General features: G+C 35.6%; 3 protein-coding genes across 3 annotated transcripts; 2 read left to right on the forward strand and 1 right to left on the reverse strand.

Moving 5' to 3' along the window:
• The first annotated feature begins 772 nt into the window (after positions 1 to 772).
• On the forward strand, positions 773 to 9876 carry LOC132174786 (FKBP12-interacting protein of 37 kDa). The gene is made up of 14 exons (XM_059586463.1): positions 773 to 900; positions 1017 to 1068; positions 1167 to 1228; positions 2321 to 2388; positions 2499 to 2535; positions 4346 to 4433; positions 4599 to 4663; positions 4759 to 4836; positions 5997 to 6044; positions 7346 to 7399; positions 8029 to 8190; positions 8512 to 8581; positions 9158 to 9213; positions 9622 to 9876. The coding sequence occupies exons 1-14, from the start codon at positions 874 to 876 to the stop codon at positions 9781 to 9783; spliced, it is 1029 nt and encodes a 342-aa protein (XP_059442446.1). The 5' UTR covers positions 773 to 873; the 3' UTR covers positions 9784 to 9876.
• Positions 9877 to 10769: 893 nt separating this feature from the next.
• On the reverse strand, positions 10770 to 15606 carry LOC132175221 (uncharacterized). Its single transcript, XM_059587091.1, has 10 exons — positions 15430 to 15606; positions 15079 to 15184; positions 14871 to 14985; positions 13749 to 13803; positions 13533 to 13657; positions 13360 to 13449; positions 12673 to 12945; positions 12260 to 12486; positions 11518 to 11739; positions 10770 to 10968 (listed from the first exon to the last, which is right to left on the reverse strand). The coding sequence occupies exons 1-10, from the start codon at positions 15579 to 15581 to the stop codon at positions 10849 to 10851; spliced, it is 1485 nt and encodes a 494-aa protein (XP_059443074.1). The 5' UTR covers positions 15582 to 15606; the 3' UTR covers positions 10770 to 10848.
• A 3581-nt stretch (positions 15607 to 19187) lies between these two features.
• On the forward strand, positions 19188 to 24376 carry LOC132176550 (galactinol--sucrose galactosyltransferase-like). Its single transcript, XM_059588790.1, has 4 exons — positions 19188 to 20528; positions 22035 to 22212; positions 22324 to 22691; positions 23636 to 24376. The coding sequence occupies exons 1-4, from the start codon at positions 19308 to 19310 to the stop codon at positions 24197 to 24199; spliced, it is 2331 nt and encodes a 776-aa protein (XP_059444773.1). The 5' UTR covers positions 19188 to 19307; the 3' UTR covers positions 24200 to 24376.
• The last annotated feature ends 1188 nt before the right edge of the window (positions 24377 to 25564 follow it).

Raw genomic sequence — 25564 nt, forward strand, 5'->3', positions numbered from 1 at the left:
AAACAACTTGGAAAATGCTACATGTTGAAAATGGGTACCATGTTCCGAGGCAGCCAAAAAAATTTACCCTCAAAAGACTTATTCTTCACTTCTAAAGAGACATTCCAAAAAAAAAAAAAAAACAAAAAACAAGTTTTTGCTCAAAACTTTTCTATAGGATAAAATACAAGAACCCGATGAAAATATAATCAATTCTCATTGGTAATATGAAGCATTTTCAAGCTGTTCGATGCAAAAAAAAATGACACCAGTTCACTTAATTTTAGAATTTACATTTTCTTTAAAATTGTAGAGAGTCGTTATCCAAGATTTGGTGTTTATCTTAGACAAGATTCATTCCATGTAGATAAGAAAAGATTTACTACAATTAGAGCCTTGTCTGGCAAATGATTTTACATTTGTTACTGTAATAGAAAGTGATTGATGTGATATAAAGTTTTGAATTTTTTATATGAAAAAAATTGAAAAAGTTTTGTTTTGTAGTGATTGGGTAAAGTCTTAAGCTATTGAAGTTATTCGGTGGGAGCAAGTGAGTTCTAGAAGCTCTTTCTTAAACCGTCTAAATTTTAATAATTTTTTTTTTTAATAAGTAATTTTAATAAATTTCAGGCTGCTTAATTTTTAGGGATGTAAATCCAAAACTTGGGTCTTGGGCAGGTGCTAAACATGTCTTGCAAGCAGACCATGGGCCTTCGGCCCAGAAAAGAAGAAGATCCTGGGCCTTGACCCCCAAAAAAAAAGACGAGAAATAGAAAGAGGACCAAAACGGCGCGTCGAGAGGGTAGTCCTTCGGATCCTTTCACAGACTTCGTTTCGTTTTCACGGCAATCGTCCGATTCTCCGGGAAAACAAGCCCTAGGGTTTTCGAATTCCATGGCTTCCCATTCCCATCTCGAAGAGGTAGTAATAATTCCTACAATCCTTTAGCTATTTATTTTCGTTTATGTTAGCTTCTCTTTTTTTTTTTCTTTTTTTTTTCTTTTTTTTTTAACTTGAATGTGTTCTGTGAAACTCAGGACGATGATTTCGGAGGCGATTTTCCTGGGACTCACAATGCCAGGCGTTCAGGTTAGTTCGATTTCTCTGTATCCAAACGCTGATTCTTGAAATGTGGTTTTCTTAGTTTAAAATTGTTTAATTTATTTTTTTGGTACAAAATAATTTAGTGGATAAGAGAAGCTTTGGGGATCTCGAGGACGATGAAGATGATATCTTTGGTTCAAAGAAGGTATTGTTCAGCTTCTATGATTTACATGTCTGTATGTATGCATGTGTGTAGGTTGTCGGTGTAATTGTGAGAGAGAGATTAGGAATGAGCTAGTAAATGTTAATGAAGCAATGGGAGATAGTAGGGAGTGTAACTGAGAAGTGTCATGACGAATCGTGATTATAAAGTGTTGATACGTGTTTTGCTGAAAATTTGAGAAGGTTGAGATTGGTGAAGTGAATTTTTTATTCGCAGGGAACTCATAGATTCCTGTCTATTGTTGATCTTCAATGGTTCCAAATCATGAATCTTTTATCCGAAGGAGTGGCACTATTTTGGGGCCTCAAATTTGAATTGGACCATGATACTTTTGTATGCTTCCTCTTTTGTAATGTTTATTTAGAAGATTGGTATATGATTAGGGACTGACTATACTTATAAAAAAAAGAGGACTGACTATATCTCTAAATGTAGTTTGCATGTTGCTTGGACTAGATCTTGAAAATACTGGTTTAAGTATTGTTTTGGACTTAACTGATTTAGGAAACATCTTTTTCTGAGTTGCAAGCCTAATTCTTGGACTCGCCTATTCAATTCTTGAAAATTTTACTGGGAGATGAATGGTGTGAGTCTGCCCCATCAATCTTTCATTAGTTATGACTCTGTCCCTCCCATGCATGCCTAATTCTTATTTTTTGAACTAAAAAAAAACTAGAAATGACTGAAAAAAGAAAAGAAAAGGATTATAGGGTGGTTATTCCTATGATTTGTGGAGATCTGTCACCAATTACTTGAGATTGGGAGAAATCAAGAAGCTCTATGTTAGACACAGGGATGCATTGCATCTGATAAACTTGCATCAGTGATGCATCACCTTTTTCAGGCTCTATGTTTTCTAGTATTTCTCTATAATTCAACATTTGGATTCTTCTTTATTCCACATAATTTCATTGTATAAATTAATATTTTGCACACCTTATATGTTTTCAAGTCTTTACCTACCCCGGATGCTGATCTTTCTCGTATTACACTCCTTCTCCGTATGGTATTCTTGTAGCGGATGAATGTCATTTGCATATTTTGAGGATCATCATTTCTTTGTTCAACATGCAGAGTAAAACAAAATTAGATGAAACTGCTCCTGGTGTAGCAACGGGGATGATTTTGTCTCTTCGTGAAAGGTATTGCAAGAAATATGTAATGATTTCTATCTTATGAATGTAATTGTATGCCTTCAATTGTTAGATTGCATCGATCCTTGTTTAAGTCTAATCTTTATTTTCTTTTGCAGTCTTCAAAACTGTCAGGATAACCTTGCAACATGCCAAGTATGTATTCATACCTCTCAATTGATACCATCTCTTTGTTCCCTCATTGTCATTCTGTAGGTAGCATCTATCAGTTTAGGTGCTGTTATATGTTAAATGTTGATCTTAAGGGAAATGATTGCTACCACAACATTAGGGAGGAAATTTCACATAGAAATTTAATCTGTACACGTTGTGCAGGGTAGTTATCTTGTTTCTCAGTTTTATATGAGTAAGGTACTTTTTAGAGGAACAAGAAGCCCCTTGGCCAGTAGACAAGTGTTTTTTTAAATCTTTTTATTTACGAATAATGTTGATTTTTTTTTTTATTGGTAAGTTACACACGCACCCAGTGGGACTTGAACCTATGACCTCACCCTTCACCTTGCAACAAAGGGAGGAAGTACCATTTCAGCTAAAGCTCATTGGCTAATGTTGATTTTTTTAAAAAAATATTATTATTATTATTTTTATTTTCTAACTATGATCTTTTAAATTTTAATGTATGTCATACTGAAAAATTGAAAATTTTGGTTATACTGTAAGAATTCAAATTTTAAGTATGGTGATTTCTAGCGTTTCAGGGATTCTGACATCAATTAAAACTGTTGAGTATGCTAATTCGTATATTTTACTTTTTCATTAGATGGTTCTTTCTTTTTTTTTTACCAATTAAAGGGAGGCAATTTCTACCTAATTTGTAACAAATTATGTTATATCAAGGCTAATACCTATCCAACCCATTTCATGAGCCAATTAACAAACCAACATATCTATTTGTTACAAATAATATCTTTGTTGTTGCATTGAAGCCTACGAATGTTGATTAATCTGACCAACGTTAAACTCAGTAACATGAAATTGTTGAATAATTGAAATGAGGTTATTCAGGATTGCACATTGATTGCTAAGATTAGACATTGAGTTTCTGGTAGTAGATCCATAATATTAAGAAAAAAAATGTTAGGTTGTTATAGAAGTCCAAATTTCATTTTGTATCGAATAGTGTGATAAATCATCAGTTGTCCAAAAATCTTAAGTTGATAGAAAATGATGAAATTAATAATTTAAATTAATATTTTAATACCCTTCCTTGCCAATAGGCTCAAACCCTCTCTCAATAAGTGATACCTAACATGTGGAATATTTAATTAAAATGGGGATAAACTATAGAGTTAGGCTTCAAATTTATTTATTTTGCTACCATGTTAAATTACCAATTGACTCAAGAGCTTAAGCTGATAGGAAATAGTATATTTAATTGTTTTAACTAATTTTCAACACATTGTTACAAATTTATTGTCTTTAATATCCTCAACATCTTCATAATGTATAAGAATCAATAGTCACCTTAATATTGATTGCTTCACTTACATTCGTAACCCTGATTGTTAACTTCTGTTAAATGTCTTCATATAGCAGTGATTAGTGCATCCTTTTAAGTTATACATATCCTGAAGGGCAAGTCTTCTTGCACTTGGAATGTCAAAAAGCAAATAGGGTTAAAATACATTAAGCTCTTTGAGTATAATCTATAATAACTGGGTTTTTGCAACTTACAAAATATTAACTTCTTCAACTTTGTAAATTCAGATCAATAAACTTCAACAGTAGTAGAGAGGGACACTTAGATAGTTTTCTCAAGGCCACACTTGCACTTGCATCACTTGGGATGTTATCGTGCAAATTTTATAAGTGCTACTCCTTTCGAATTTAAAGTTGAAGAGTTTCATGCTGCCCGCAAAAGTGAATGGTGATTATACTTAATATATGATTCTGCCTTCCCTCCAAACAATTACTCGGTCACTAAAGTATGATTTTGTCAATTCAGGCCGAACTTGAAGCTTCAAAATCTGAGATTCAAATGTGGCATTCTTCATTTCAGAATGAATCGTTCATACCTGCTGGGACTTCTCCTGGTTAGATTTCCTTAAATAGTTCATCTATTATTTATTTATTTTACTTATCAAGAAAAAATTATTTATTTATTTATTTATTTATTATACAGTGTATGTGTAAATGTGCGGTTCTAAGATTTAAGTCCTTTTGTTATTATAAACAATTGATTTTCCCTTCCTTTGTAGAACCTAAATCAGTGATCGATTATCTTCAGACTCTGAAATCCTCTGACGAGTCATTGAGGGAACAGGTTTGGTATTTAATGCTACCTTTTTCATTTTTTTCCTCATGAAAAGCCACTATTGATTATCTACGATTTCATTCATGTTTTCTTCTTGTTATCAGCTAGAAAAAGCAAAGAGAAAGGAAGCTGCATTCATTGTAACATTTGCAAAACGGGAGCAGGAAATAGCAGAGTTAAAGGTAAGAAATTTTTTCTTATATTTTTTATACTATTTCTTGAAGTATGTAGTGTCATTTTGCATCTACGAATTTCTTTTTTTAATCATAACAGAACTCATTCTAAAGAGAAGAGGAACAATTTGAAGAGAATTTAAAACAAATAACAGAAATAATAGTCATTGATGAAATTAAAGGAACATAGGACGAATTATAACTTTCATATAGTTCTCTTGCAAAATGGCTCCCTTGGCATGAAGGTCTGTTAGAACATATGCAAGTCTTAAGAAGATCTACTATATTTTTTTGTAGCAATGTCCTAAGGTTTTTAGATGAAGTTGCATAATTTCAGTAAGCTTCTAGGATTGTGGCTAGCCTATTTATTGAAATAAGAACTGCTTCTCCACAATCCGGAGATAAATTCTCGTGCTAGCTTCCTTTGACCTGATTGAGAGTGATAAACTACTTGTTTAATCTCCTTCAACTTAGGACAAAGTGCTTTAAGCCCAGTAATTAACCTTGAGATTAGCTTTTATGGCATGGCATTTCTTCATTAAAAGTGCTTGGAATTAGCCATAAAAGAGACTGCATGGAATTAGTCCAGATTCCTGGACAAGACATCACCACAATTAAACACAAAACAGTATTTACAAGTGTGGCGTCCCACATCACTTGGGTATGGAGATGGAGATGTGTTTATATGTATACTTACACCCTTTATGACAACAATGCGTTTTAAAGCAATGATGATCATGATCCCATCATAATAACACAGTTAAGCGAACTTATGCGAGAGCAGTACCATGATGGGTAACCTCCTGGGAAGTCTGGTTCGGGGGAGCCAAGAGCGGACAATATTATGTGTCAATGGGGTGGGGTGTTACAACAAGGGATGCCAAGCAGTAACTGTGCCATTATGGCTTGTGTTAAAGACTTAGAAAATGTATGTGCTGTCTGATATCAAATTATACAGTTGAGTGGTTTCCCTTAAAGGTTTCTCTAATTGATGTGAAGAAAGAAATTTGTGACTTCACCTTCTCCCCTAACTTCCTTTATTAAATTATCCTGAATCTTATTACTCTATGCACTTTGTACACTGCTTGGTTTTCTGCTATGTTGATTACTTGTGTGTAATTTTCTGATTTGATGGCTATCTAAGATCAAATTCATTCTTCAATTTCCAGTCCGCTGTTAGGGAATTAAAAGCGCAACTCAAGCCACCATCAATGCAGGTAACATAAATATATTGTGATTTGCTTTTCTTGGGGAAAGAATTTGTTATTGGGGTATATAATATTCGTGAAATTAGAGGATCAGGAGTTACTATAATTGTTTGTTCAGTATCTTTCTTTTATTGTTGCCAGTTTATCATCTTTGGGATCTGTGTCGCTGATTTTTATGGGGAAGGAATTTAATTTCAACTTCCTTTGTGAGCCATATATTACTTGCGTTGTCACATTTAGCTTGTTTTCTTCTCCTTGTATAAGTGTAGAGTACTCACTCACCAAAAGCATAGATTGCCAAGAATCCAAAAGCTCTATGCCTCAAAGTAACATATATGTCGTGGTACATCTACTTCATTAGGGAACCCTTTTTCATGTCAGTTTTGTGAACTGTTATCAGTGATTTTTAAACTTCAGATTTGAGGTTCTTATAGATCAACAATATGCATATCCTTGTCAAATGCATATGCGGCTATAGGTAAAGTTCCTCTTTGTAAATGTTCACAAGATTTTGAAATTTTGATTTTTTTTTGTATGCATATCCTGGCATAAAGGAGAACTTCTTGTTACCAAACCCTAATAAATATCACTTTCAACATAAAATCAATGAATTAACCTGCTTCCTAGACATCTATTTGGCTGGATAAGGATTTGCGGCTGGCTCTCATGTCTCTCTTATGTTGTCATTATCGTTACTCTTCATGAGAGACATTTACAAGCAGCCTGTCCATGCTTTTCAGCTTTGGACAAGTGGTGTCCACATTTGAGATTGCTGGGGTGGTGGGCATTCTGAGAACTGAATTCATTTATTTATTGAGGGTCAGCTACTGTTTTATCAGAAGCATAACCTGTCCTAAGTCCTTCTTTGAAAGCACATGAGAAAAGGTGAGCATCAGTGAGGAAATTCTGAGTTAGTTATTCCTATCTAGGTTTGTGGACTGGCATTTTTTATCTGCGCCATAATTATATTTGATCATCCTATGAAATATACAAGATGTTTTGTTGCTTGTGGTTTAAATGCACATGCTTGATCTTGTATGGCTTATTGCTCCTGTTTCCCAAACTCCCTGTTGTAGTGCTGAATGCTTTATGTGATTACCTTACTGCTATTGTAGTATTGTTTATGAAAGCATCAATGTATTTCTTGCTTTGTTTTTATTTCTTTATTCTAGAAATTTTTATTAGTTATCAATAGAAAACTTCAAACCTGCTATAATGTTTCATTGGAAAAAGAAACATGCTCTTTTTTTTTTAGTTATTTTAATTAACTAACTAAATGTGCTAATTTCAAATGGTGGTTAATTTGACAGGCTAGGAGATTATTTCTAGATCCAGCAATTCATGAAGAGTTTACTCGCTTAAAGGTTTGTGTCTGAAAGCCAGTTGAAAGCAATCTTTTGCTTCACTTGATGCTTTACATGGATATCTTTTTTTCCTTTTGATCTTGTTGAGTCTAATAGTTTATATTGTATGAGCCATTATTTGAAACTCTCCCATAAGATACGGTTGTTATTACCCCTGGGTATGCATGTGCTCCTTTTCTTTTTGGTTATAAACAGCAAAAACTTCATTGCAAAAAGAGAAATGCATGCAAAGGAAGATATCTCTTACTGCAAGAAGGAAGGAATTGATAAGGAGGTTGACAAACGAATTGTAAAAGAAAAGCACTCTATGGGAGAAGAAAATCATGTATACTTCTATCACAAATGACCTTCACTTGCTCGCCTATGAGTGGAAAAAGATGTCACATTACTCTGAATATATTATGTACATTATATCTTCTGTCATTTTATTCATGTCAAAAAATATATATCCCCTGCTGTTTTCTCCCATATGTGATTATGATTGCAGTTAATGGTTTTAAGATTTCTGATTTGAAGTTATAATTGTGTTGTATGCTGTTACTTTAGACCGCCCCAAAGTGGCTACATAAATGTGCGTTTTGCATTTTGACAAGTCTGTTTACGTTTTCTTTGTGATGCCATTATGCTAGAATTTGGTGGAGGAGAAGGAGAAAGAGTTGAAGGAGAAGCAGGATACTATTTCTGCTCTCAGTTTTACTCCACAAAGCAAGATGGGCAAGATGCTTATGGCTAAATGTAGGACCCTGCAAGAGGAAAATGAGGAGATTGGAAATCTGGCTTCTGAAGGAAAGGTGTTGCAATCGTATTTGCATTATAGTACATGTTATTGTACTTCTCATTTCTATTAATTTTCTGTTTTTGGGTTGATATATGGTATATCCTAAGAAACAGTTTTGCTGCTGATTTTGTATTGATAATAAGAAATGATTACAGAAATTACTTGAACGCAATGATAGGCACCCACCTAAGTAAAACCAATTTGATGCAGTCTGTAATATGATGCTGAGCAAAATATTTTATGTTTCCAGAATTTATTGATTGATTGATTGATTTTCATATTATGCTAAACTCTTGAATAATTTTTCTTTTCTCTGTGTTTTTTTTGTCTACAGATGCATGAATTAGCAATGCAACTTGCATTGCAGAAATCTCAAAATGCCGAACTCAGAAATCAATTTGAAGGTCAGTAATATATCAATTGCATGTATATTTATCACTTTGGCTTGGTTTCACTTAGGATGCATGCCAAAGTGAATTAATAGACTAGTCATTTATGGTTACATGAACATAATAATACCTTTGTACCACTTTTTGAAATTAAACCAACTTAGTAATTAGTTACTAAACAATGTTTAATTGATTGAAGCTTTCTTGAGAATGTTTTAACATTATCAATCCTCTTTTAAGGAGAAGGCAATCAGTTTTTAATTTAGACCTTTAGAATATTCATTTCTAATGAATAAGATGCATCCCTAATATCCGTTTTCTTTATAGCCAATTGCTAGAGTTATGAACCCACCCCAATTCCAATCCAGACTGAACTGGAATTGCCGTCATAATTAATCTCCAGTTCCAGTTTCTTTAGCATCACACAATTTATTAGCCTTTGTGCTCATTTATTTCAAAGGGAAACAAGGGTGATTGTTGAGGGTATACTTCAATTGAAATCATTTTGTACATGAAATTGAAGTAACGTTGTTCTACCAATGGTTTGTAAAAGTCATGCTGTATTGATCCTCTTTGCTCCATTGCATACAGGTCTGCACAAACATATGGAGGGGCTGACAAATGATGTGGAAAGATCAAATGAAATGGTTTTCATCTTTCTTTCCTTTCTTAATTTACGTGGGGTGTATTGTGCTGTTTGTTTATTTATGCTTATATATGATGATACCAATTTATTTATGTTTTCATCTTTCATTTCTTATTTATTTATGTATTATACCAATTTTCTGGGAAAAATGATAACTTGTATTTGATGATCAGTGCTGTATGATTGTCTTTATTGGATATTAATACACTAATGATTTATGGCCAGAATCAGAGATTTTGTAAAGCTGATTTAAAGTGTAAATGCGCAATAAAGTCATCAAATATTAAGTGTTGAATGAGATACAGACGAACTTAAACCCCTTTTACATCATATTGGGTTTCTTACTGTTATTGCTGATAATGATTAGTTAAAAAGTTCCCTTCCATATTTAATGCATCCTCTATTCCAGGTGCTTATTTTGCAAGAGAAGCTACAAGAAAAGGATCGAGAGGTTGAAAGCCTGAAGGATGAGCTGCATCAGAAGAGCGTAATTGAGGAGGAAAATACCAATTCAGCTGCTGACAAGAAAGCTCAAGATGAGGTGATGATTTCTGGGGAATCTGGCAACTGAGATATTCTTGGCAATTTTGTATGACTTAATCAATTTGTCCCCCCCTTCTCCTTGTGATCTGTACATTATAACTAATCAAAAAATTTTGGCTTAGAGGATGAGGGTAAGCTAATCCTGAATTCTCTTCCAGTGTTTCTTTGAAAGGGCATATATCTTTATATATGGAGGTTCTAAATGGGATCAGATCGGTCAGTCGGATTGGTTGAACCGGCGATTGCTCTCAAATTCAGATCCGATCACACCCCAATAAACAGATATGGTTAAAATCGGCATTCTTGGAACTTGGAAGATTTAAACTATGTACATATAGGAGTCCATTGAAAGCCTTCACCACTAGATTTCTGATTTTATGTGCATAAAGCGAGCAATTGTTGAACGACCCTCTCAATCTGGTTGGCGTGTGTATATAATGTTAAATGTGTTAATAATACATAGATAATATATGTAATAAAAATTGTATATATACGTTAGTTGTACAAAACTATATGTATTAATTTATGTAAATTTTATAATATTGGGCTTAGCAATTTTATGGCGTAGAATTAATATTAATATTAATTTGTCTAATAAAATGAGATTTATTTTTTTCATCCAATGGGTTAATAATATCGCTTGTAATTTTTAACCCCAAAATTCATCCAACATGTGAAGGCTTAAGTCACTTCAAATTGGATCTTTTGTATGATTCACATATAAGAATTGTCCATTGCAGGCAGTAACATGTTCCAAAACATTAGGCCTTAAAATCTAAACTCAATCGAAGCCTTAATGCTAACACTAATGTTTCAAGAACATTTTACAACAAGGGCGAAACTGTGCGACAGTCTATTCTGGAATTATGCTAGTACAACCAAACTAAAGACACTCTAAAGTTCAATTAATTCCACTACGAGAAATCTTGTTATGCAAGTAAATGTGTATTAGGTTGTTCCTTTTGGATTTTGAATTTGATAATTGAGAATCACTTACTTTATTAAAAATGTATGTTAAACAAGCTTAATTTGATAGACTGGATTATAAAAAATTTCTCCAACCTAATTTAGAAGAAAACTATGTACATAAAAGTCATATATCTCGGTGGCGCTTTGCTATTCCCCGAGGCCAACCCAACCCAGCATTACCAACGTTTCCAACTGCTTGTATTGGTTCAACCAATCCCTTTGTGGTGTTGCCGAGGCCCTCCCCCTGCACGCATTAGGCAAAGGCAAAGCTCAATAAAAGAAGCGAGTTTACAAAAGCACGCCCCATAGTTCAAAGAAGCTGTCAAATTGGAACATTTCCATCCGTGACCCATCCAACTCGTCTTATCCTCAGACTTCAGTTATAATAAGCCCAAACTCCAATGCCCTAATCATTAATAAAAAATTTTAAAAAACCCAGTCTTTCATAGGAATTTTTGCAAAGATTTACAGTTCGTTTGATAACACTTTTTAGAGGGTACTTTTTGCTTTTCAGTTGAAAACTTTTTTTAATGTTGCATAAAGGCGAAAATTGTTTTGAGTGTTCTGTGAATGTTTGGCATTTGAAGTTGTTTGTTAATACTTTAAACTTTTCAAGAAATAACAAGGCCTTAAAAAGTTTTTGAAAAGCCCCCGTCATGTAACACGGCCATTAATGTGAGCCAAGTGAACCTATTGGTCTAGAACAAATGATATAACCAGCTAACTGCATCTCTTGTTACAGTTCTCTTCTAAACAGATATTCTGAAAGACCTGGAGTGCGATTAGAATTTACCTCCTTCCAGCCCATGCTTTCTAAAAGTTTTCTGGCGTAACTATCAGCTCCAAATGACATATTCAAGGCCTCAGCTGCTGCTTCTTCTCTACCTGAAGAAGCTGGTGATGATGGAAGATCATTTTCACTGACTATTGAATTCTTTTGTCCAGGACCCACTCCAAAACCGCCATGTAACGTTCGTCTCTCCGCAGCTCTGTCCCTATACACATGGTTTCTACTCTGGAATTGCAACAGGAGACAGATTATGAGTTAAACAAAGCAGATTGTGAAAAAAGATGCATACAATCCAGAAGAAGATCATATACAGTATACATCTGTAGATGGGTTACAACATACAGAACATTTCCGATAAATAGAAAATTGCTGAGTCCAAAATCAACTTATGATGACTCAATCATGATAGCGTTAGTGGTGCACTATTCATTCAGCCGGTAATGCTGGCAGTTTATAAAACGAATATGCCAACCCCCCAAACTTCTAATTGTTCTTCTAGTTAGTGTAGGTTTGGTACCTCCCTGATGCACACCTAAAACTTGCATAAATACAATGCCAAGCATCGGATAAAAGCATTAAGGCATCACTGATAGCATCAAATTACTCTCAGCAAGGCCATTCCTTTATCAAACCTCAAAACCACCTTCCTACACTATTGATATACCTCTGTCAATTGACTAGAACAGGATTTGGCACTGTTTCAGCACATCAATGCAAATCCAAGCTTCTAAAATAAACAAGTTACCTTCTCAGATGCAGAAAGATTATCTGGCAACATAGACAAATCCTTGCTGACGGTTACTCCAGATGCAGTTTTTGATACATGCTTTCCACTGGATTTAGAGAGAGGAAGAGAATGCCTATCAACTGATAATTCAGGGAATCCCCAATCTTTTGTTGGGTTGGAAGAATCATAAGTTGACAATGAAGCTAAGTATCCCACATTAGGAGTCCGCAACTTGTACACTTGACCTGAGAGGAAATTTCATTCAGCCATACATATAAGCTCAAAATCACACACACGCACACAACTGTTTTCAACAACCTCCAAAATATCCAATCCTTCTTAGCAATCAAACGAATACAAGCCGATAGAGAATGACATGGCATATTATGCAGAAGGACTGCATATGTTAAATGAAAGAGGCAAATGCAAACCTGATGTGACTCGTACCAGATCAAGATGTACTTCACATATTGGAGCAGTTTTTAGAAGACCACCACCAGAAGGCATAGATGGATGAAGCTTAACAGACTTCCTCACCAATCTCCCAACCAGCCTCACCGTGTCACCTTTTCCATCCTTTCTGGACCCTGTAACCAATGCCCAGTCCCATAAATCAACAATTGGGAACTCTGGCATTGGCTCTTCCCCAGATTGAATGACTTGACCGTACTGTGCTCGCCAGTTTTCTTCATCCCATGAAACACCTGTGGGAAAAATGCTAGTGTCAATCCATATGTGTGCTTATTGTGGATCACCAACTCTAAATAATAAAGGTTCTTGGCCAAAAAATTGTGACAACTTAGGACTGGTTTAACAGACAACTGAGAACTTTTAGAAAAGGTATTATTAGGATTCCAATGGTTTTCATGTTCATGCATGTTGGGAATAATCCCGGAAATTGTTCTAACAATGCAAATGTTAGGTTATTGGCTTTCTGGAGAGACAATTGGCTGATACTTGCTAGGAAAACACAGGTGAGTCTTCATGTATACATGCGAATGGTATTAATCTTTGGATAAACAAGCCACTGAAGAGAGGGAACAATACCCAACGCTATGATTGTAACAAAAAAATGGATATCAAGAACTTGATTGTTAGCGGCATTATGGTGGCCATACCATCATCAGGGAAGCTTCTGCCAGAATTAGTTACACCGTAATGGTCCTCCAGAAGCCATTCTCCTTCACGTTCATAAGTATCGCTACTCCCTGCCATTCCACTAAACAAACTCATTTAGGTCCTGTTCCAGTTATAGTAGTCTTTATCAAATAGAGGAGAATTTGTGACTAACCTTTGGCTGACAACTGGAAGTTATCTACATCATTCGTTTCCAAGGGTATCATCACATCATCTGCAGCAGTGACTACTGGCTTGGAATAACCAGACAAATAAAGTTCAATAAGCGTATCTTCTAACCTAGAAACAGTAAATAACTATTGTTAAAAAAAGAGGTCATGAAGTGATACACTGATGAAAATGAGGAAATGAGATGCCTAAAGTAGCATACCATTCCGATGGAGGTGGATTATCAGGTGAATGACCATTGGAGCAATCTGTGGCGCCTGGTAGTAAAAGCGTCAATTAATTGATCAAATTCATTGCATTGAAGGAGAATACTTTATTTGTGAACCTCTAAAAAATCAATACTACTTTCATTAAACTGCAATGAAGTACAGTTTATTAGTCTCTTTCTATCCGTTAAATTAAGACAGGACATGACACCAAATGTATGTGCAGATTGTAGTGAAGGTATTGATTTAGGTGGCATAACAACGGCATAGGCTGTGGGGTTGATCGTTGAAAATAGCCATAGTGTTTAGACCATGAATGTATAATTGCTATGCAACTTGTTATATTTAGCAATGATATCGATGATAATGACCACTCTCTATGTAAGCCCCAAGGGGTTGGCCCAAGTGGTGAAGGCCTTGGTCTTGAGGGTTTGCTCTCTTCAAGGTTCAAGGTTCAAGGTTCAACACCTCATGGGTGCAAACAATCCCTTGGGGCCACACCCCCTGGTGAAAAGTCAACGATTTAACCAGTTTTGTGTAGGGAAACTTCCAAGGGTGTGGTGCACGGGACCGGAGTTTACTCTGCAGGATTGGGTCCAAAGGGCCCTGCCTTGGAGAGATTCCCCGACATAAAAAAAAAAAAAGACCACTCTCTATGTAGAAAAAGTATTTGATTATATATATTCAATATACAAAAAATTGAGCACATCATACAGAAGCATATAAAGACAGTATGGCACTAATTACTGCCGTGAAGTGTTAATAAAAATCAAAATGCAATATAGAGAGGTAGTAGCATGGTGAAGAGATTTCAATCCAGACTCATCAAACACTAGTGACAAGGAACATAAACTGATCTGGCCCACACAGGACTAAAGCAAACCCATGACATTTACAACATCAACATAGTTTCTGTTGTCAAGATGGTATTAAATGGATGGCTATGGCAAATTCACCCAGTTGATATTTAATACAGGTCCAACCACAAACCCTAGGTAGAACCATTATGGTCTTGTCAGGTCATATACTGATAAATCATCATTCTTTCATTTCTTTGGAATGGAACCAACATAATATACAAACTTCAATATAACAGCTGGCATGCATACTCGGCTCACCTAGCGTTTGCCCGTCAGGAGCATTTTCCATACACTGGGAAGCCTCAGCTTCATCATCCTGAAGGGGATTATCATTACCAGTTTCCTTGCTCTGATTAACTTCCCCTTCATCACTCTGAAACAAACAAAGATAATGAGCAACAAGAATATTATACTTATATAACATAATCCTCCGTGAAAAACAACCAGATAAGGGGAAAGCTGGTACCTTGTCAGACTCCAGAAGCACATAATTTCCTTTCTCAAATTTGTAGTAAAGACCATCTCTACTACTATAGTACCATCCGGCAACTGGGTCATGGTAAAACCCACTACTGCATCAAATCGAAACCCAAAAACAAGTTATTGCCATAACATGTTAGGCATCACCTTCATCCAAAACTTAGGCTACGTGCTTAGGTTTTAACCATCCGTTCTTGTGAGCCAATAGACTTACGGATGCATAAAAGTGAGAAAATTTTGGTTTAACCAACGAAGAAGCCTGAATTATAGTTTGGGAGCTTATGACAAATAGAAAATCCAAATTTAGAGAAACAAAACATGTAGTATTAAAGAAAACCTGGCATGGAAGTAGAGCTGAGAATTCTCGTCCCATACAAATGAGCAATTATCTGCTTCAGTTGTACCCACCATTCGTTTTGCCCTGTTTCTCTCTGTTTGAGTCTCAGATACGCAAAACTCAATATTAGTATTAGACGAAGCCACAGCCATGGTCGAAGTTCTTCCCTGTAATGGAAGCGAGCCAGTGGGCGGGCTGAGGCTTTGCCACAAAGACCAAAATTTCTATTGGGCTAAAAGTCCAAAGAGATGTATGTACGATTGGGTTGGGCCCTAAACTTCTTAACTATGGTGTTGAATTGGGCCGTATCTGGGCTTTCTATAGCCCGGCCTGTTTGTAAGAATGGAGGGTATTGTCACAAGTGACCCTTAAAAATGCTCAATATATAATCTCTTATGGATGATAGGCTCTCACATGGGAGGTGCCCTTTGAAAAGATAGAAAAACATCCTTTTATGGGTCATAGGTAGGGGTGGGCAAATTAACCGTTACAGTTTAACCGGCCGTCTACCGGCTTCGACCGAACCGATATAAACCGTAGCCGATATGCCGATATCCTTATCGGTTAAAAAAAGTATACCGAAATTCGGTCCGGTCCGGTCTGGTCCGGTTAAGCGGTTCTTATCGGTTAACCGGTTAACCGATAAGAAACCGGAATTTTTTATTTTTTATTTTTTTTTTATTTTTTATTTTTTTTAAGTCCTAGTCCCAAAACGGCGCCGTTTAGTCTTTTAGAGAGGTTTCCAAATTCCTACAAGTGACACAGGTTTCCGAATTTGTGTAATGGTGTTGCCCATGACTTATTTTCCTTTTGCTAAGTGACTTTAATTAGTTAATACTTTGTTTATTATTCATTAATGAATTTTATTTTAATTTGGGTTTGGGTAGGTTTGATGTTTTTTAAGTGATGGCATTTGATGAGATTTCTTTGCCTTTGGTAAAAGCATTTTTCATTAACTAGTTTTGCTAGTCTAATTAGCATTCATTATGTTAATTAGTCCATTTGCTTTGGAAAAATGTATTTTATAATATTTTTTTTTTTTTAAAAAAAAAGTTGAAGTGGATCAATATAAAAAAGCTTCAATTTTTAGCCCAAAAAACAAATATTTGGGTCCCAACAAAAAGTATTTGGTCCATAAAACAACTCATTTTTAATAAATTATTTTAGCCCAACAAAAAGTATTTGGGCTCTCAAAAGTCAAAAAAACTCATTTTTGGTTTTTGGCCCAACAAAATAAATCAATATAAAGCCCTCGGTTAAATCGGTTAACCGGTTTAACCGGACCGTTTAACCGTGTTTAACCGAAAATTATCGGTTAATAACCGATAAAGTCCTTAACCGGACCGTTTCGACCGATACCCAGGCCTAGTCATAGGTCTATGTTAGTCTTCTTTCCATACTAGTCTTTCTTTCGGTGCAAGCAAGACTCCTAGTCTACGTAGTCTTGTAATCTCTATTCAAGAGTAGTGTAGAATAAAGTTTGATAGAGAATTGTTCAATAAAAATTATCACTTACGTTATAAGGCCTCAGTTTCTTCTAAGAACCTAATTTATCCCATTAAACATAAGTTCATACAATATTCATATTCATTTCATAATATATTCATTTCATCCCTAAATGACGTCTTATACCATTATTATGCCTTTTTAAAATTGATGCAACTTTTAAAAGCTTCCTATTTGCACCCATAATAATTAAATTGATCATCTCCCGTCGTGTTATAAGAAATTGGTGCCTCTCCGGGATCAAAATCCTGATCCATTTGGCACTGACAATGATGTTATAGACGTAATCAATGAATCTTAATCTAATGGTAGATAAGGAACATATATTTGAAGACGAGAGAAATATTGGCTTATATATATATATTATACCCAAAGTATCTTATATATGGACATGCAAGGGTAGATTCGTCAATTGGGTCTATGAATGGTCGAGATTGATCCGGATTCGAGTAGGACCATAATCTTCAGTTGGAATGTCAATTTATTTGTCCCCAGCTCCTTGGAAGTTTCTAGCGGTCGCCTTCGAAATCAATGACGTCCCTACACAAAAAGAAAACTCACCGTCATACATATCATATCATATATACTGTCTACTTTTTTCTGTAGTTATTGAATGCAATCCATGCCACTAATTAAATAAAAGAGAAAAAAAAAAAAAAACACCAAAAAGATAATAGATGTTGGCTATCTAGAGAACACAAACCACTGTTGTTCGTTGATTGCTGATTTAAAAGTTTTCATTCATTAAACAGGAGTGAGTGACACAAGAGATGTAGATATTGCATGTTTGATGGATAGAGTCCTCAAACTACTCAATTAAAGTGGGAAGATATATTAATTGGAGAAAACCCATGAAGAAAGAAGCATAATTACAAGTAAAGCGCCGCAAGTCTTGGCCGAAACAACAGGTTGATCGTGGTGAGAAAAGCCCAAGAAGCATCTAGAAAAGCAACGAACTCTGGAGATATCAGAATAAAGAAGAAGATTTGGCAGTGTCCTCTCAAAGTAGATGGTAGACCCCATGGGGTAGCTTCCAATTGACCCCACTTTGAGAAAAATGGGTCCCCATAATCTTCCTCCCTGTGAGAAAAAGATTTTCCAATGCCCTCTCAGAGAACGTAGATGCTAGACCCCTTTGAAGTAACTTCCAATTGACCCCACTTGGAGAAAGTTGGTCCCCATTGAGCTTATTCTCCATACATTCTTGATTCTTCCTCCCTGTGAGGCTGTCACATCTATTCTCCATACATATTCTTTGATTCAATAGCTTGCTACTTGTACATCCATCCTCAATTGCCCTCTGAATTCAACAGCCAAACTCCTTTAGCCTTTGTAAGTACAACCCTAAAGAGGAATAGTTGTAGACAATATGAAGGCAAAGCCTCACAATATTGCCCCCCTTACATGCACTCGATATATATGAGTAACCCCATCTATAGTCAGTTTGAATTTGCTTTTCTCAAAGTGCCACTATAAAAACGTGCAATTGAAAATACAATTATTAAAATTAACTACTGTTTTTAAATTTTTTGATAAATGTTTATCTTTTAAAATTACAGTATAGTTTTTAAAAACATACTCTTTGGCCGCAATTTCAAACTACAGGTTTCTACAACTTTTTTAAAACACTCTTAAACGATAATTTTTTTGCTATTCAGAAAATTACACTATATAATTTTTATATAATTAGAATGATGTGGTAGTCTATAATTTTTTTTTTAATTTTTCAAATATTTGAAAATTGATTTTCATTTTCATATGTCCAAGTTGTCTGAAAACGTACAGCCACCCAAATGACCCTTATAACCCTATAGATTATTGTCAGTTAGTCACTAGAATGACCCACGACAGCAAAATTTACTCCCCCACTTGTATAATATTTTGTTCCCATACTTTAGCAACTCATGAGTCATGACCAAGTTTTCCTCCAACATTACACTCTTCTAAGTCCTGTTTGCCAATGATTCCAGGGCTTCCCTCGATCTCAAAAAAAAAATCTTTTCACTTTAAAATTAATCTCAACATCTCTACTTTTTATACTACATCAATCATTTTTATTATTATTATTTAAATAAAAAAAAATCACTACAAAATAAATTTTTTACATTTTTTCATATAAAATATATTTTTTCACTTTTCTTCGCAAAACATTTTTACTAAAACCATTCAAACACTTATTTTCAAAAAAAATAAACTACAGTACCGACCCTGGAACAGTACCGTTCCAGGGCATTGACAAACAGGGCCCTAGATTCCACAATATATTTCTCAAACTCTATATAAACGCCACCTATGTGCTTGCTCTTAGCACTAACCCAACTAGCCAAATTACCAACCCCCCCTCTCTCACTCTTCCTTCCCAAGTTCTCCCAATGGCTCCAAGCTTAAGCAAAAATGCCCCTGACGTAATGGGGCTCCCTGACGACAGTATAGTACCATTGTCAATAACGTTGGAGGGATCAAACTTTCTTGCCAACGGCCATCCGTTTCTCACTGACGTCCCCGTGAACATCATAGCCACGCCATCACCCTTTATCTCTTCAGACAAGACCAAGAACTTGGTCGGCTGCTTTGTGGGGTTCGACGCCGACGACCCGTCGAGCCGGCACGTGATTCCAATCGGCAAGCTGAGGGGAATAAGGTTCATGAGCATATTCCGGTTCAAGGTCTGGTGGACCACCCACTGGGTTGGAAGCAGCGGAAGAGACGTTGAGCATGAGACCCAGATGATGATCTTGGACAAAAACGACGCCGGGCCGGGGCGTCCGTACGTTCTCTTGCTTCCCCTCCTCGAAGGACCATTCAGAGCTTCTCTCCAGCCTGGGGTTGCTGACGACGACGACAATCTCCACGTGTGCGTGGAGAGTGGGTCCACACGTGTCTGTGGGTCCAGCTTCAGGAGCTGCGTTTACATGCATGTCGGTGACGACCCTTATATTCTCGTCAAGGAGGCCATGAAGGTGATGAGGGCCCACCTGGGAACCTTCAGGCTTCTTGAAGAGAAAAACCCGCCAGCTATAGTCGACAAATTCGGTTGGTGTACGTGGGATGCATTCTATCTTAAGGTGCACCCGCAGGGGGTTTGGGAAGGTGTGAAGGGGCTTGTGGAGGGTGGGTGTCCTCCAGGAATGGTCCTGATTGATGACGGGTGGCAGTCCATTTCTCACGATGACGACCCCATTTCTCAAGAGGGCATGAATCGGACGGCTGCTGGTGAGCAAATGCCATGTAGGCTCATAAAGTTCGAGGAAAATTACAAATTCAGGGACTATGGAAATCATGAAGGGCTAGGTGCCTTTGTCAGGGACCTTAAGGATGAATTTAGGACCGTAGATCACGTGTACGTTTGGCATGCACTTTGCGGGTATTGGGGTGGGATTAGACCCAATGTCCCTGGAATGCCGGAGTCGAGGGTGATTACTCCTAAGCTGTCAGAGGGATTGCTGATGACAATGGAAGATCTCGCCGTCGACAAGATCGTTAACAATGGGGTGGGGTTAGTCCCGCCGGAGCTGGCCCACAAGATGTACGAGGGGCTTCACTCGCATCTTGCATCGGCGGGGATCGACGGCGTCAAGGTTGACGTAATACACGTAAGTTCTCGAAACCCCACTTCTTCTTCTGAAAAAATATAGAAAACAATATATTAATGCACAAATATTATTATTAAATTTTAAAAATCACGGAAAAAAAAAAAAAAAAGTCTAACCCTCCTTCTTCTACGTTACTCTTCGAGCTGGTATAAAAAAAAAAAAGTTGTCGTTATTACCAATTATTTGAATCGAAGAGGACAAGCCAACTATGTACAATTGCGATGGTAATATTGCAATTGCAGGAGGTAAAGCCACTTGTCTCATCCAGATGTCTTTTGTCATCTCCTTGTCTTGGCACGTGTCGTCTACCGGTATCCACAGGTGAGTCTTATCATTATCATCATGTCGGTATCATTTAGCATAAAATTAAACAAATTACAGCCCATCTTTCATTGATTCATGCATGTTGCACACAAAAAAAAAGAAAAAAGAAAAAAGTCTATCATGTGAAACCACATATTTATTTGTTAATTCTTTTGGACATATTCTTTATTTTTTTTCTTTTGAAAAGGTGTTATGAAGTTGCATAATAAAAAAAATTGTTTGTATGTTTGGTTTTTTTTTTTTTTTAAGAGTTTTATGTTTGGATTGTATATTAATGTTTTGGAAAACTTCATTTATCACTTTTGTTTTTATTGTTTTTGTAATTATATCCTTAATTTTAAAAAGTGTCAGTTTAGCGGCTTTTTTTTTTTATTATTATTAATTTCAATCATCTGTTAAAATTTTTCGTTAAATTCTAAGGGAAGGGTGTTAAAGTTCCCAAATTAGTTCTCTTTTTTTTAGGAAAAAAAAAAAATTCAAGGATTTAGGTCCTCGTCAGGATTTAATGGAAGATGCAAAAATATCCAAGCCTAAATATTTGAAAAAAAAAAACTAGTATTTTGTTAAGAAAAAATAAATGGATATTTTGAAAATTTTGACTGAATTTAATAGAAAATCCTAACAGATGAGTGAATTAAATAAAAATTGAAAGATGAATACACTAAATTGACACTTTTAAAAGTTTAAAATTTTGGGACTGTTAGGTGCTCTCATGGTGTTTCTCTTAGTGTCCTCGTAGTCATAGGGGATATTATTTTCTAAAAATCATGTAAGAGAAATATAGATTATTTTATATATTTTTTTTAGAAAATACTATTCACCTAAGACCAAAAGGACACTAATAAAACAGCAGAAAAGTACTTAGCATTTTCGTAATAAAAATTTTCCTAATGTTTTTGTTTTGAAAAATATAAACCAAAAGACAAAAACTGAAATTTTAGCAAACGAACGGTGTGATTTCAATTCTCTCTCCCTTATATTTTAATTTTGAACGATTAAATTGATGTGTTTTCAGTGCTGGGCTTTTGGTAAGCTGCCAGATACCAGTTGGGCCAATCTGGCATTATTAAACCATTGTGGATGGGCCAATGGAGTTGATGAACTCTTGCTTTGCTCGACTGAAAAACAAATGAAGTTCCAGCTGCATTGAGAGATTTTAATGTTCATATTTGGCGTTTGCAGTTACTTGAGATGCTATCAGAGGAATTTGGAGGTCGAGTTGAGCTGGCCAAAGCTTATTACAAGGCCCTCACTGCTTCAATCAGAAAACACTTCAAAGGAAATGGTGTCATTGCTAGCATGGAGCACTGCAATGACTTCATGTTCCTCGGAACCGAGGCCATAGCATTAGGACGCGTCGGTACATCTCTAAGAGCCCGTTTAAGATTACGTTAAGAAGTTTACAAAATACTCAAACTGAGAGAATTTATACGTTAAGTTTTGTTAAAGCTTTTTCCTGAAATTTATACAGGTGACGACTTTTGGTGCACGGACCCGTCGGGGGATCCAAATGGGACATTTTGGCTACAAGGATGTCACATGGTGCATTGTGCCTACAACAGCTTGTGGATGGGGAATTTTATACATCCAGATTGGGACATGTTCCAATCCACTCATCCTTGTGCTGAGTTCCATGCAGCATCTCGGGCTATTTCTGGGGGACCAATTTATGTAAGCGACTATGTTGGAAAACACAACTTTGAGTTGCTCAAGAGCCTTGTGTTGCCAGATGGGTCTGTTTTGAGATGCCAATACTATGCACTTCCTGCTAGAGATTGCCTGTTTGAAGACCCATTACATGATGGGAAAACACTGCTCAAGATTTGGAACCTTAACAAGGTAAGACATCTGTTTCCAAGTCCTAGAAATTCTGTCAAAATTTTGCCCAAAAACATATATCCTAGTGTACATGATGGATATTGTACAGCTTCTTATCTAGTCAACTTAATTAGTTTTTGTTAAAGAATTTTGAAAAATTAATATGTATATACACCAATTTGTGGATTAATGCTGAATGTTTTAAGTGGAAAGATTTAAAATTTCTTGAAAGAAGAGTCTCATGTGCAACAAAAAGAAAGTTAAGCCGGCATATATAAGATTCAACACACAAAGCTATTACTTTAAAACAAGCAATGCTTAGGTGTATGCACTTGTGGGATTAAGATCCTCTATAATTTTTAGGCATTGAAACGCTCGAAAAATGTCACATATTAAAAATATGACACCTTATCAAGATAACCAGAAATAATTCTCCTCTCAAAAGACTTGTTCTTTACTTTTGCAAAGACGTTTCTTCTTCATATAACCAAAATATAGTTTTGGCTTAAAGTTGTTTTACAAACATAAAGAGCAAGAATCTAATGAAAATATTCTTAATTCTCAAATGTAACATGCCACATTCTTAATAGGTTGAATTTTTCAAACGTTTCTATGCCTAAAAACAACCTAAATGATGTAATTTGAGAATCTATAATTTCTTCAAAATTGTTGGGGATCTTAGTTCAAACTACTTATGTGCACGCGGGCATTTGAATAACAGTGAACTGTAGGGCGTTAATGGCACTTTGATGACGCACTTAGCTCAGAGTGATAAGGAATATCTATTAATATATGATGGTTAGCGGTTAATGATTGTTAAATTAATTGTGTAACCTAATGCATTTCAATTCGGGAAAAATAATTTCTTCAAAAAATCGATTTAATAACACACCTTAGAAGCATTTAATTTTTTGTTTTCTCCTTTTGTTCTTATAGTTTAATGTTTGTCATTTGATGTGCTACAGTACACCGGAGTTGTAGGGACCTTCAACTGTCAAGGAGGAGGGTGGTGCCTCCAAACCAGGCGAAACAAGAGTGCCTCAGAATGTTCACACTGTCTGGCCTGCTCTGCAAGTCCTAAAGATATCGAGTGGAACAATGGGAAGCACCCAATTCCCACAAAAGGGGTGAATATATTTGCTATATATATGTTCAAGGAAGAGAAACTAAAGCTCTTGAAGTCATCGGAGAAAATGGAGATTTCACTTGAGCCATTTACTTATGAGCTTCTCACTGTTTCTCCGGTGACAACCCTGTCGAACAAACTAGTCCAAGTTGCTCCGATTGGGCTCGTAAAGATGCTAAACTCCGGTGGCGCAATCCAGTCACTTGAGTTTGATGATGATGAGAATTTGGTGAGGATTGGAGTGAAGGGGAGTGGAGAAATGAGAGTGTTTGCATCGGAGAAACCTATGAGTTGCAAGATTGATGGAGTGGGTGTTGAATTTAGTTATAATGATCAGATGGTTGTGGTGCAAGTTCCCTGGCCAAATTCCTCAAATTTATCCATAGTTGAGTACTCTTTCTGAGTTCAACAATGGAGGTGTAATTTGAAGCTAACTTTAATTGTGCTTATTCTTCCTTTTTAACTCTCTTTTATCTAGAAAAAGCAAGGGCTTGTGTTGATCTTCGAAGGCCTTGTAAACAAGAACTTGTGAAAATGGTATTACCCCTTCAATTTATACTACCATTTAGTTATTTGCAAATTCTTATACGTAGGTGGAGATGATATCAAATTAGATTTGTATTAAATTCGATTAAGGTAGACACCTACCTTTACCACCAAGGAAAAGTCCAAAAGATCTTGATAATTGATTACAATACAAATGATGTTTATTTGTAGAATATTGTAGTGGGTGGGGAGAATATAAAATGGTAAGTGAAAATAATATCAAATTAGATTTAAATACAATCAAATCAGGTCATATATTTCAGGAAAAATTCTACTTGTCGCTTATGATCTTTCATCATTTTTGCAATTTAGTCTTAACTTTAAAAAATTTTAATTTAGGGTTACTATTTTTCAAAAATTTGCAATGTTGACCTTTCCGTTCAAATTTAGCGTTAAATTCTAACAGAGAAAGTGAAATCTCCAAAATATACTCCCGTTTAAATTCAAGGTTTTTTTGTGATTTTATAAACATCTTGAGAGTATTTTGAGGATTTTATTCATCAGCCGTTTGATTTAACGCTGAATTTTGACGGGATGGTTGACATTACAAACTTATGAAAGATGGTAACATTAAATTAACATTTTTTAAAGTTTAAGAGTACGATTATAAAAGTAACAAAAAATCTAAAATAATAAATAAACTTTTTCCTATATTTCAACACCGGAGAATATGGAACAAACTCACTTATTTTGTTCGTAACTTCAAATGTAATGATGTGTCTTCTTGTCTCAACAAAGCTACAATTGGCATGTATAGGCTATTTAAGAGTTAATAGGTATAACCATAAACCATCTGATATAACCTTAAACCTTAAGGTTAAGAATGTTATTGCAAAATTTTAAAACATGACGACCTAATATCAATACTTTTAAAATTTATAGAGTATAGTTGTATACAATTGCGAAAGTGCCCAAACATCAAGGGGTGAGTAAAATTATTCCAAATTATTGACTTAAATCTCAAATTTATTTAATCACCTCATAGAAATGGAGTGATTTAGCTACCCGTAGTAGTTGGTGTTGCGGTGACACCCCCAAAGACTACCGTGGCTCTGCCCCGAACAATATATTTTTATATTTTCTTTTTACTTTGTTATTTGACAGTAAATTTGTAATTTATAAAATCTCTTTTTGATAGAATTGCCATGCTACTAATGCCTCGGGGGCAACACGTGTAAATGTGTATCAATTACAACTCTTCGGTTGTTGACTTGCGGGTGAG

The sequence above is a fragment of the Corylus avellana genome, chromosome ca3, assembly GCF_901000735.1.
Source record: "Corylus avellana chromosome ca3, CavTom2PMs-1.0".
Taxonomy (NCBI): domain Eukaryota; kingdom Viridiplantae; phylum Streptophyta; class Magnoliopsida; order Fagales; family Betulaceae; genus Corylus; species Corylus avellana.